Source organism: Prionailurus viverrinus, chromosome E2 (genome assembly GCF_022837055.1).
Source record: "Prionailurus viverrinus isolate Anna chromosome E2, UM_Priviv_1.0, whole genome shotgun sequence".
In the NCBI taxonomy this organism is placed as follows: domain Eukaryota; kingdom Metazoa; phylum Chordata; class Mammalia; order Carnivora; family Felidae; genus Prionailurus; species Prionailurus viverrinus.
Window position 1 is genome coordinate 7653068 of NC_062575.1, and position 12739 is coordinate 7665806.

At 54.3% G+C, this 12739-nt stretch overlaps 1 protein-coding gene across 1 annotated transcript in view; it reads right to left on the reverse strand.

Moving 5' to 3' along the window:
* CMIP (c-Maf inducing protein) overlaps window positions 1-12739 on the reverse strand; it is a 235308-nt gene that overhangs the window by 45306 nt on the left and 177263 nt on the right. The window contains exons 4-5 of the mRNA XM_047834680.1: window positions 8574-8735; window positions 3728-3769 (exon numbers count right to left, since the gene is read on the reverse strand). Coding sequence (XP_047690636.1) covers window positions 3728-3769; window positions 8574-8735 — 204 coding nt within the window. The remainder of the gene's footprint in view (window positions 1-3727; window positions 3770-8573; window positions 8736-12739) is intronic.

Genomic DNA, 12739 nt, shown 5'->3' on the forward strand with positions numbered 1-12739 from the left:
AACGGGGGAGGGGCAGAGAGAGAGGGAGACACAGAATCGGAAACAGGCTCCAGGCTCCGAGCCATCAGCCCAGAGCCCGACGCGGGGCTCGAACTCACGGACCGCGAGATCGTGACCTGGGTGAAGTCGGACGCTTAACCGACTGCGCCACCCAGGCGCCCCCGGAGACACATTTTTGATCATCACGACCGGGAAGGGCTACGGGCATCTAGTGGGTTGAGGCCACGGAGGACAGGTACCTCACAAGGAAAGATCCGTCCCCAACTTTCACTAATACTGAGGCCAGAAACCTTGTGGCAGATAAGCATGAAAGGACTCAAAAGCATCTCTGAGACAACACGTGTAGCATCGCATCATTAATGCTGAACACACAAAACCACAACCCTGTCTGTCTGTGTGGGTTTGCTGTCACCCGAAAGTCCCAGGTGCCGTCTCTGAAGAGGACACTGGGATGGAGTGAAATCCTTTCCTTTCTTCTTTTTTAATGAAATTTTACTCATGGAATATTTGCAAAAGTATTTTTAAATAATATTTTAGGGGCGCCTGGGTGGCTCAGCTGGTGAAGCGTCCGACTTTGGCTCCAGTCACGATCTCACAGTTTATGGGTTCGAGCCCCGCATCGGGCTCTGGGCTGACAGCTCGGAGCCTGGAGCCTGCTTCGGATTCCATGTCTCCCTCCCTCTCTCCGCCCCTCCCCCACTCATGCTCTGTCTCTGTCTCTCAAAAATGAATAAATGTTAAAGAAAAATAAAAAAATAACAATATTTAAAATAAAAGAAAATAAGTTTTTTAATGTTTATTTTTGAGAGAGAGAGAGAGACAGAGTGAGCAGGAGAGGGCCAGAGAGAGAGAGAGAGAGAGAGAGAGAGAGAGAGAGAGAGAGGGAAACACAGAATCTGAAGCAGGCTCCAGGCTCCGAGCTGTCAGCCCAGAGCCCGACGCGGGGCTCGAACTCATGAACTGTGAGATCATGCACTGAGCCAAAGTCAGACGCTTCACCAACTGAGCCACCCAGGCTCCCCATAAAATAAAATAAAATCAAAATAAAATGAAATAAAATAAAATAAAATAAAATAAAATAAAATAAAAGTAGAAGTCCTCCCATTACTTGCCCAAGGTCACAGCTCGTATGGGGCGGGCCCAGGGTCGGCACCAGCTCTGAGCGTGAGCTCACATTCAGCTCCAAGCCTCCACTCCTCACTAGCACGTGGGACCCCAGTTGCGGTTCGGACTGTGGGTCAACGCGCGTCCAGTGACGTGCCAGCTCCAGTCAGCACCTACCTACTGCACAGATGCCTGACCCAAGATGGACTGAGTGAGACCAACTCAAGTTACTCGTGAGAGTGTTTATGAAAACGATCACATAAAAAAATACCAAGCCCCAGTGGGAGAAAACTAATTGCCCACGGGTCAAATCAGATAATGTAATCTCTGGAACGAAAGGAGACTTCCCAATAATGATAAGGGCGCTGGTGACAAAGAACACTGCGAGGCAGGCTGTAAAACGCAGGGCTGGGGGTCAGACCGCAGATCACATTCTCCTCTGTTCTCAGGCATGCCTGCTGAGCAGGGGAGCTTAGCCCAGCCCAATTAAGGGGTCAGCCCAGCCAAATTAGCTGGGTAAAAGCAGCCTGCATCTCTCAGATCAAAATTCTTTTCCCAGGCTCGTCCCTAGTCCAAAGCCCTCACCCTTCTTCCAGGGCTGAAGTACATAGTGGGACCTATAGTGGGACTCCCCAGCAGGGAGACCTTCCCCGGCGCCCAGGTCCCTGCCTGCTTCTCCTCCAAGCAGCGCCTCGCTGCTCTGCCTTTCTCATGCTGGGCCCTCTGCCTGGACTGCCTACCCATCCTTTAATATCCGGTTTGCTCACCTCCTCCTAGGAGCCCTCCGTCATCCTCCTCCCGGTACCCTCACTGGCAGAGGATGTCAGGTGCCTGCCCTCTGCGCCCCACTAACACTCCAAACAAATCTCAACCCCCGACCGTGTTATTTCTTGATTGTCTGTTGACCTGCCGGGTTCTCCCAGCACATGATAAATCCCTCAATGATGGCACTGAGCCTGTGGCACAGAGTTTTCGGCACATACTTGCACTTACATGTTGACAAGTGTTTTTTCAACGAGTTTATTAGTTAATAATATGCCAGAGAAAGGTGGTGGTAGGGGATGGGGGCTGCCCAGGTCGACATCCCCCCTGTTCTGGCGAGAGAAGGCAATGAGTGGTCAGGGTGGAGCACAGGAAAAAAAAAAAAAAAAAAAAACCTCTACATTTTTAGCAAATACCCACTGAGTGTGCCAGCTGCCTTTATTCTCCACAATAAACAGTCTAGGCCTCACCTCTTCGGGTGCCCACAAGACCCAGCTGGAGTGAGGAAGGGGATTCTCCAGCCTGGGCCTGCCAGCGCCAAGGGGAGGGCCCATGCAACCATAATTCAGAGGGGCACGGAGTCTGGCATGCTGTCCTTGTTTCAAAGGCTGCAGCCACCGGACCTCGGGCCCAGGCGAATGTCCTTTCTGTGCACACCAAGCTTGGCCTCCCACTTCCGTTTCAAGTTCTGCTTCCCTACTTCCTTATGCTGTATGCTCCAGCAATGCTGATGTTTCCAGAATAGAGCATGTTGTTTTACGTCTCTGTGCACATTTTATTTTCTCTCTCGGGAAGGCCTTTACTCTGTCTTGCCACCTGGCAAACTCCTTTTTTTTTTTTATTAAATGTATTATTACTAAGTTTACTTATTTTGACAGAGGCTGAGTGGACGGTCATCACACATGAGAGCAGGGGAGGGGCAGAGAGAGAGGGAGAGAGAGAATCTGAAGCAGGCTTCACGCTCAGCACAGAGCCTGATGTGGGGCCCGGTCCCACAACCGTGACATCATGACCGGAGCCGAAATCAAGAGTCAGACGCTTAACCGAACGAGCCACCCAGGAGCCCCTCATCTGGCAAGCTCCTACTGATCCCTCAAAACCCAACTCAGACATCGCTGTCTCCAAGAAGCACAGTGGCTTCTCTCCCGGGAGAGTTTATCACTCCACTCTCTATGCTACAAGCCTCTCTTTGTGCAGTGATCTACGTGTCTTCCTACAACAGACGATGAACGTCTCGGGAACAGGAACGGTCTTAGTTATGCACAGATTCAAATACACAGATCGGTGCTTGGCATCCGGCAGGTGCAACCTCATTTCTCTCTTCTCTCTAGTGAGAGTCACACTTCATAGCTTAAAATCACCCAGGAAGAGATTTTACGCCGAAGATGCTTACATCACAGTCAAGTCCCAGAAAATATTACCCCACTTTGCGTATCAGAGGGAATTAAATCCAGGTTCTATTTGTGGATTAATTAGGAGATCTGTCCTGGGGCAAGAAAGAGAATGCTTACCTTTCAGCTAATAGGGTTATGGCTCTGAATACATTATACACTGTCTGCCATCTCCTGCCTTCAAGTCCCTGCGGCACACTCGGGAAGGAGGAGGCGATTAAGACACATTTGCTACAAACCTCAACGACTGATAATTACATCCCCCTTCCCAATCAATTGGGGCTCTGAAACGTGCAAAGGCAGGAAGCAGACTCGTCTGGCTTGATAGAAAAGACAAAACTGAGTAAGGTCGCCATGCTGGTGGATCACACGTGCTTCCGAGAATGCACTCAGATCGGGGTGGGGGGGGGGGGGGGAGGACTGTGGGCCCCAAGAGGTGGACAGAGGGAGAAGGGTCCGGAGAGACTTACCACAATGATGTTCTCATGCTCCTGGGTAGTCAAGTTTGTGTTCTGAGGGATTGAATGGAGAGCGCAGGAGGGAGACAAAACAAAACAGAAACACTGACGTTAATAAAACGGAACATTTACATCTCAAAGGTCCAACCGGTGAAAAACGCTTTCAGCATCTCAGCGAGCAATGGTCACTTTGCTTAATTAAACAGATCAGAAGCCCCTCACAGGATTGGTCGGGAAGGGAGGAAAGCACGGCTTTGGGGCGGGGGGGACTGCGTTTCCAGTCCTGGTTTCACCCCTCGTGAGTTATGCGACCTTGGCTCCTCGGTGAGACTCGGTTTCTTCTCCCATAAATAGGGATCCTCTGTGGGCGTCAGTGAGAGGGTATACAGACAGACCTAACCGCACGCTTGGTGCTGCTCATGTAGATGCCACTGGGGAGCCAGGAGGCAGGTTCACAGTAAACACATAAAGAAACAGACTTTGGAATCTTGACTGTGCACCAGGCATAAGAGCGGCACATACATATTATCACAGCAGCTTTCCAGCTAGGTTCCCAGGGAAGAATGGTCTTCCATGAGCTGGCCAAAAGTGGTTTCGCTAAATTCAAATGCCAGCGATTAACTTGCAAAAATAATATTAAGTGGAATGCGTTAAGCTTGTTTAAATTTTAGGGTTTTTTCCCTCCCCAATGCGGGATCTTCTTACCCAGCTGGTACCTGTTACCACCATCCTGTGCGTATGTGAATGAGGGAAGGAATGATCACGCGATAAATGAGAAATCATGGGAGAAACCAGAAACGGTCTAACCACCGTCTTCTTTCCTAGTTTTGTGTTGTGTTCGGTTTCATCTGTTCTTGGTGGAATGGGTTCTCCCTGGTGTCAGTTCAGATTTCCTAATAGGGCCGCGTTTGGCCCCTGGTAACATGCCGTCTCACCGGACAGTGAACTGGCAAGATGGATGGCTGTTGGGTTCTAGAAACAGCCCCACCATGCGCACCACCTGGCATCACGTTTAAGGAGCATCAGGGTATCTGGCATTTACAAGCAGCTGAAACAAAAGAAAAGCCACTGGGCCGTGGATTTGCCCAAAGGGTGAAGACAGCCTTGGAACCCGGCCGGGGCCGATGTCTGCCTCCTCAAGTCCCCGGGTTCCCATGGAGACAGCAAGGCCCTCGGGCTTAGAATCCAGGAACACACGGAAGGTGGAAGGATGTCTTTTGGAATCCAAAGGCTTTTTCTTTTTTGGACATTGGTGGAGTCTAAGCAGCCCATTTATGGCAGATGATTAAACATCAATAATTTTCCCGCCCAGGGTAGATGGAAACGTGGCTTTGGTCTTTCCTTCTGACAATGACAGCTCACTATGCCTCAGGCAGTGCGAGTGCACTCTGTAACCCTCATCCCACATCCCTCTTCTTTCTTACGATGCTTTTCCTGCTTTCCTGTCCACAGATGAGCTACCGGAGTCTCACGCGGTGCGGCAGCTGACTCAGGAGCACAGGTAAGAGACGGTGGGGGGTGGGTTTCACCCTCTCTGTCCTGATGCCAAAACCTGCATCTCTCTCTTCATTTATAAAACAATTTTTTTTTAAATCTTTATTTATTTTTGAGAGAGAGAGAGACAGTATGTGAGCAGGGGAGGGGCAGAGAGAGAGGGGGACACAGAATCTGAAGCAGACTCCAGGCTGAGCCGTCAGCACAGAGCCCGACATGGGGCTTGAACTCATGAGCTGTGAGATCATGACCTGAGCCGAAGTTGGATGCTTAACTGACTGAACCACCCAGGCGCCCCAGCATCTCTCTCTTCAAAAAAAACAAATTTTTTTAATGTTTCTTTATTTTTGAGAGACACAGCACGAGTGGGGGAGGGGCAGAGAGAGAGGGAGATACAGAATCCGAAGCAGGCTCCAGGCTCTGAGCTGTCAGCACAGAGCCCGACGCGGGGCTCGAAGTCACGGACCGCGAGATCATGACCTGAGCTGAAGCTGGACTCCCAACCGACTGAGCCACCCAGGTGCCCCTCTCTTTTTATAAAAGTTTACTTTGAGAGAGAGCGAGAAAGACAGAGAGAGAGGGAGAGGAGAAAGAGCACGCATGTGCAGGGAAGGGCACAGACAGAGACAAAGAGGGAGAAAAAGAATCCCAAGCAGGCTCTGCATCGTCAGCAAGGAGCCCAATGCCGGGGCTCGATCTCACAAACTGTGAGATCATGACCTCAGCTGAAATCCAGAGTCAGATGCTTAAGAGACTAAGCCACCCAGGTGCCCCCCTAAAACCTGCATCTCTAAGCACTGAGCTATGGTGCTCAGCCCAAGCAAGGGCCAGTCCCATCCTTCGGGCCGTGGTGGACAGCTCCGAAGGGCTCCGTCCGTTCCTCACTGCACCTGTGCACCTTCCCAGGAAGAGCCTTGGGTAAATACAGATGCTGATTTCTTTGTCCCAGTCACTGGTGGTGGCCTGTGCTGTTCCGCAGGGACACTTCTCTCTCCCAAGGCCATTTTCAACCCTGGGTGGAGAGCACTCACTGAAAACGGCCACTGAATCATAGGGGACACCTGAACCCCAAACTGAGCGGCCTCTCCACACACTGAAGTCAACAAAGGCCCGGGAGGTCAGGGATGCGGCTGTGTCTGGCCAGCGGATGGGCAGTCCTTTCGCAGAACAGCCCCTCCACCCCCTCCTTGGGGATCCTGCCCACCTCCTGGTTGGCTTGGTGACACCTGGAGCCTCGTAGAAGGAAACCCTGGAGACAACTTGAGTAAAGAGAACAGGCAAATAAGCTAGCCCATATAATCTACACAAGAAAGGGCAAGGAGGAGGAAGGATTTGTTTGTCTTTCCACCCATCCTCCTAGACCCTTAAGCTGAGAGTGGTTAAGGTCAAGGTCATGACTACCGCCCATGGCAATAAAAATGGCACTTATCCAAGTGACCCTGGGCAGGTGACAACCTCTTGGAGCCTCTGTTTACTAGTCTGTCTGTACCTTTTAGTACTTACCCTGCAGGGTCCCTGGAGAAATGCTAAGTATCAGCACTAAATGCCTGCCGAAGTGGTCATCACAGAGCCTGAGTGTGACTCAGGGAGGCGTCAAGCCTTACTCGAGGGGATGCTGCCCGGGCACAGCTCTGCCCAGCTCTGTCCCTTACCAAACAACAGCTCTTACCAGTCAGACACGATGAGTCATACTGACCCCTTGCCCGACACACAATAGGTATACAGCAAATGCAAGCTTCTTCCCTTTTTTCCTCTTTAAATGCTTTTATCTTTTCCTACCCCAGCGCTTGGGGATCAGGTGCCTGAGAAGCGATGCAAAGGCCCACGGGCGCGCGGTCACATGTGACATAAACGCCGCCAGAGGTTGGCGACAGTGCCCGTGGGCCGCCTTCCCCATCGTGCTGACAGCGAACCTGATGTCAACAACGGTGTGGTGGCGGCTGGGACTGGCGGGGCAGGAGGGGCGGGCAGGTGGTCTTGCAGGGAGAGCGAGCAAGCCCCAAGGTGGAATTCGCAGCCCCACCACTTGCTCAGGTGTTCCAGTGTCTCTGGACCTGAGTTTCCCCATCTGTACAACGGAGACGGCAAGGCCCACGTCTCAGGGGAGACCGTACGACACGAGATGCCGGGCTGCACGGCACCTGACACCGGCCGCCACACAGCAGGCGCGTACTCGCGGTGAGGGGCCGGCCTCGGGCCTGCTTGCATCTCTAACCTGGGAAGGGGGCCCTTCCCCTGCTCAGGCGGGAAGCCGGGATTTCAGGTCGCACATACAGCACCCGGCCTGGCCTCCAATTCCAGGCCTTGACTGTGATGCATTTCAGAGCGTGAGTCTCTGCTCTTCTGCGAAATGAAGCTGTCGCACACCCGAGGGCACGTCTTCTGTTCCTCTACCTGCCACCGTCTTTGCAGCCCACCCTCTACCTCTTGCCGTACTTCCTTCCAGGGAAAGGGGTCCTCTGCTCAGATAGCAGACATGGAAGAAGGCCCGGGCCAGTTTCCTGGACTGATGGGCGGCAACCAGCTTGGGTCTGCGGGGGAAGGGGTGGCTCCAGGCAGCAAGGGGCTTGTGCTTCTAGAAGGAACCAGGGGCCACTCCCAGGGAAGGGGGACGGAGGCATTGCCCTGGGGCCGTGGAAAGTTCAAACCGGGAGTCATCAATGCCAGCGTCCCCAGGGGCCCAGGCAGGCAAACAAACGAGACAGCTTTAGTACTTGTGGAGCGCGGAGAAGAGTGCCCGGGCCGGAGTCACAGCGTGTCCCCAAGTAGCCCTCGCCTACACACGAATGGCGCGGCTGGCTCTGGCTGAGCCCCCACGCTCCTGTCTGTCTCCCTGCTGGAACGTGACCTCCAGGGGGGTGGGGGCTTGTCTTTGTTCCAATGCCCAGGACAGTGCCTGGCACGGCACGCACCCTACCGGGGGGCTGCCTGGCACAGCAGAGTGGGTTTTCTGAGGCTCTGGGGGGTCGTGGAGGCAGAAAGCGACAGCCGCTTGGACCCCTGCAGCTGACGCAGGCCAGGGCAGGGCAAGGTGGAGACGGGTGGCGGGGGGCGGGCAGGAAGGCAGGGCAGTCTGGGGGCTTCACCGATGTGCTCTGGCTCGGGAAAAACTGGAAGCTCCTGAAATCTGCTGCCATCATCACCACCAGCCTGTCGTCAGGCCCGAGGCTAGTCCCCCCAGCTTCGGTCGTGGGGCATGGCAGGGTGGTCACCACTGCCCCTTCCCCCTGCCACACCCCCGGGACGGCCCGCAACGGGCAGACGACACAAACTCAAGTCTGATTCCGTTGCCCGGCACAGCGTTGGTGCTCGGCAGAGGGGGTGGGGGTGGGGTGTGCACAGTCAAGCAGGGGGCATGTCTTACCTCTGAGAGCAGTTTTGAGACGATTTCCAGTGGGGCTTGGTTGATGGAGTCATCCTGCAGGGGGGATGTCAGGGCCATGTCCACCAGAGTTCGGATCTCCTTCAAGACAACTTCCCAACGGCTTGGGTTACTCAGCACTTTCTTATATTTGTAAATCTTTTTCTGGTCGGGAGGGAGAAAGAGACACAAACATGTTATTGACATTCTGATGGTGGAAGAGGACACCAGATGATCAGAGAAATAGATGCCCTAGCAGGTACAAGGCCCCGAGAAACTGCCCGTGTGGACGAACCCTCCCCTGGGAAACTGACTCGCAGAGAAAGGAGAAGTCCCTGCCCAGGGTCACAGGCGATGTTTGCAGACAGGCCTTCCGAACACTAGCTGAGAAATCTCCACACTGTTTCCAATGACTTAAAAAAACAACAAAGCGATGTCTCTTTCAGATCACGTCTTCCCCCAAACGTATTCCCTAAGTTTTCACACGTAGGGAGGGTGGAAGGAAGCATTCAGGGGTCCAGAGAGAGGCTTTCTTTGCGTTGGAGGTACTGTTTCTACTCATCCCGACCCTAAGAGGTCCCTCTGGAGAGTGGAGTCCAGCTAAGAAAAAGGACAGACAGGCTTGTGGCCAGGTACTCAACCCGGGCCAGGTGGTGACAAGCCCAGTAGGCCCCCGAGAACCGCAAAGCGGACCTCAGTTTCCACCTGGTGAGTGGGACGGAGCATATCCTCACCTTTGCTCGGGGCTGCGTCCAAAGCGGAGAAGAACTGGGGCTCGGGCTGCTGTCTCCCTCGATGTGAGGCGGAGTGAGTTCCGCCTCTCTGACATCATGGAAACAGCAGCCCTCGGAAGGCGGAGGTCCCAGCCAAAGTGCCTCCCGGCCCCGGCAGCTGCCGGCCCCACTGTTGCCCTGGCTTGGGACTCTCCCACTGGATGAACTCCTTCATTAAGTGCTCTGCTCCCTGGGGAAAACCTAAGTTTAGTGTCACTGCACCAAGCAGCCAGCTGGGGTGACGAGTCACAGTCTCTGAGCCAGAGTCTGAATGAAGCAGTGAGTAGGGAGAAGGTCAGGGTCCCCCACTGAGGCCTCTGGGGGTCTCCCTGACCCTTTTGTTTCTGAGTTATAAATTACAAAGTGATCTTGGAACCCAGCACTTTCAAGGAAGTATCTGGGGATGTGCTCCCTACCAACCTGAGTTAACTGTGCTGGGTGAGGCCTCGCCATGGCACAGGAGGCAGACTTTGGACTCAGGTAGGCCCGGTTCTATGAAGCATGTCACCTACTGAGCCTCAGTTCCTCTTCCATAAATCAGGCAGGAAAATACTTTGCAGCCTCTTTCAGGGTGTGACTTTGACAAATTCTGGACCCACGATGGTCCGCCCTCTGTACGCAGTTACATTCACAGGCAGAGTCCAAACAGAATTAGCCACTGGCAACAAAAAGGGAACCCGGGTACATAACTCATCTCTTTGGAAAAAGAGGACGAAATGCACAACCTCCAGCAGTACAAATAGTATTTCTACTTTCTTCCCCCCATTTGTTCCCAAACTCCACAATTTTCTGGTCTCTTACTTGCTCATCAGGCCCCATCACCACCACCATCACTCACAAAGCGAACTCACACCAAAGTCTATTTCCCTCGTCAGCCCGGATCTTTCTTAAGCAAATCAGTATGGCTGGTCCCCGTACCCCGTCTTCCACCTGCCTGCCCTTTACTCTCCCTCCTGGTCTGGCTGTGGTCTGGCAGTCACCACGCCTCATCAAGAACCAGAGAGCGATGATGCCTCTCTGAGGGGCAGCAGGCAGAGGAACCACCTGAAACACGGACTTGTCAATCACTGCAGATGCTCTAAGGACTGGAAGACGCCGCGGCCAGCTGTCAGGGGTGGATGTTCAGTGAACACAGGCGGCCGGTGGGGGTGACGGTGACAGTGAGGACTTAGTGAATCCCAGGACTTTAATGACGAGACACAGCCGGTTCCCAGAGGCCTCCCTGGGACGGTAACCAGCCTCGGGCCTAGTTACCGTCAGCTAGGCACCACCTCCACACCGCCTGGTCTGTGCAGAGCCAAAGTTCCCCAAGTCTAAAGCCGTGGAGACGCTTCCCAAGGCAAGAACCCGATCCGCCCCCGAAGACGAAGGCCCCTCCGAGTCCTGGACGCTGTGGGTTTGCTCCGTACCCAGAGAATTGCTTGCTTTTTAAGCGACCGTGAAATGGTCACGGAAACTCGCCGTGTATTAAGCCCCAAAGAAAACCACACGATGCACACCCATGTGTTCCCACAGCAGATCCTAGATGTGAATACGGTCTGAGCTGTAAGGGCCCTATCTTTGGATCAGCTGCAAGCTATTTACCTTTGAAAGAATAATGACTTCATTCTTTTCGTGAAAACGATGCCTGCTCGTTGTAAGCAATTTAAACCATGCTGAAACGCACAAAGAAGGGGATAAGTGAAAAGAGGCCTCCAAAATCCCACAACCTAGAAATAGCTATCATTAATCTTTGGTGAGCATTGTTCCACCCCACCCGCTGGAACTTTGCCAGAAACAGCCAGCGTGTGGGGGTAGGTGGCCGTGAGGACCGCCCGCGGCTCTCCACACTCAGACATCACTGAGACCCCGAGGTAGCAAGATCCGGGCAAGAGGGCCCACGGGGTAGCGCCAGCCCGGGGCCCACCGACACACCCCCTCCATAGCGGGGAAGGGTGACACTCTCTTGTGAGTCCCCAGGCACCGGAGCCCTTGCTCAGTGGGCATCCCCAGCACCTGTGGTCACAGAGGCTGAAGCTGCATTCAAAACCAGAGGGTCCCAGGGCTCGTGACAAGGGCCAATGTGTAATGAGCTCACGCTACCCACCAGGCACTAGGCATTCCTGGGCATCAATCAGCTCTCTCCATCCTCACTGTGAGCCGGGGAGCCGGGGACCTGCCGCAGGCTAACCAGCCCCCAGAGTGGACCCTAAGACAAGAACCCAAGGGCAGATGGCTCTTGACTTGAGAGGCGGTGCGGGGCACATCAGTGCAGGGTGTGGAGGAAGAAGCAGTCACTAACGGGGCACCACCAAGCATTACGACTGGGCCGCTGTGGGACCTGCTGTGAATCGCGTGGGAGCTTGAGGAGACAGTGCTCCCCGCTCCCCTCCCCCAGGGAGTGAGGACGCTGCATTTGCCCGCCCACTCTCTGGACACCTCTTGTCCAGGGCCCCGCACCGTGGACAAACTGCTGTCGCAGCCAGAGAGGAACGTGCCCCCAGGCAGAGCCACGTGCAGTCCCGGTGAGCAGCCTTCAGAGTGCGGTGGCTCAGAGGGGCACCCGCAACCTTGTGCTGTAGCCTCCAGTGTCCTGCTCACACGTACGACTCTCACGGCCAGAGAGGCGTGAGTTCAGGACCCAAGGTCACGCTGCTAGAAAGGGTCGGTTCAGGAGTCAAAATCGACTCTGGTTAATTCCAGAGGTCTCTCTCTTTCTATCATGTCCATCAGGGCCAGTGCAGACAGTGGAGAGGAGAGAGAGATTCACCGAAAGACACGATGAGTGGAGGGGGTTCAAGAATGCTTGGTGGCATTCCGTGACAAGAGGCTTGGAGAACCCGAGGCCAGGCAGCCAGGGCGGTGGGGGAGGAGCTGCGGGAAGGCGGTGGGTGGGGGCAGCAGGTGGACAGTGGGGCTGTGAAATCACGGTCATGGGGGTTAGACAGGCCGCTGGCTCTGGGACAGGGCAGCTCCAGGGCAGAGGGAAGCCTACCCAGGACCCACAGGGACCCATTCATTCTGCTGTGGTGATAAATTAGCAGGTTTCATCCCCAAAAACTCCAATGAGCTCATCTGGTCATGAATCACAGTGTGGTTGGGACAGGGACACCTCTGGAGCCCTGACTCCCAGGCTCCCAGGAGCCTGGCCCTTGGCTTTGCGGTATGATCCTCCCACTGAGCCCCTTCACCAGGACGGGTGGGTGACATCTTGCCATGTCCAGCATGGCCACCGGATTCTTTGGTCACGGGCCCCAGAGCTCTCTGGGAGGGGCTTAAAGCAGGGGTTAGCAAAGTGCAGCGGGGGGCCCAAACCGAGCCCCCTGCTTCTATCTGTGCAAGGAAGCCAAGAATGGTCTTAAGGGTTGCGAAAGAAAAAAAACCCAAAGAACATGGGACAGAAATCCAACGTGCCCT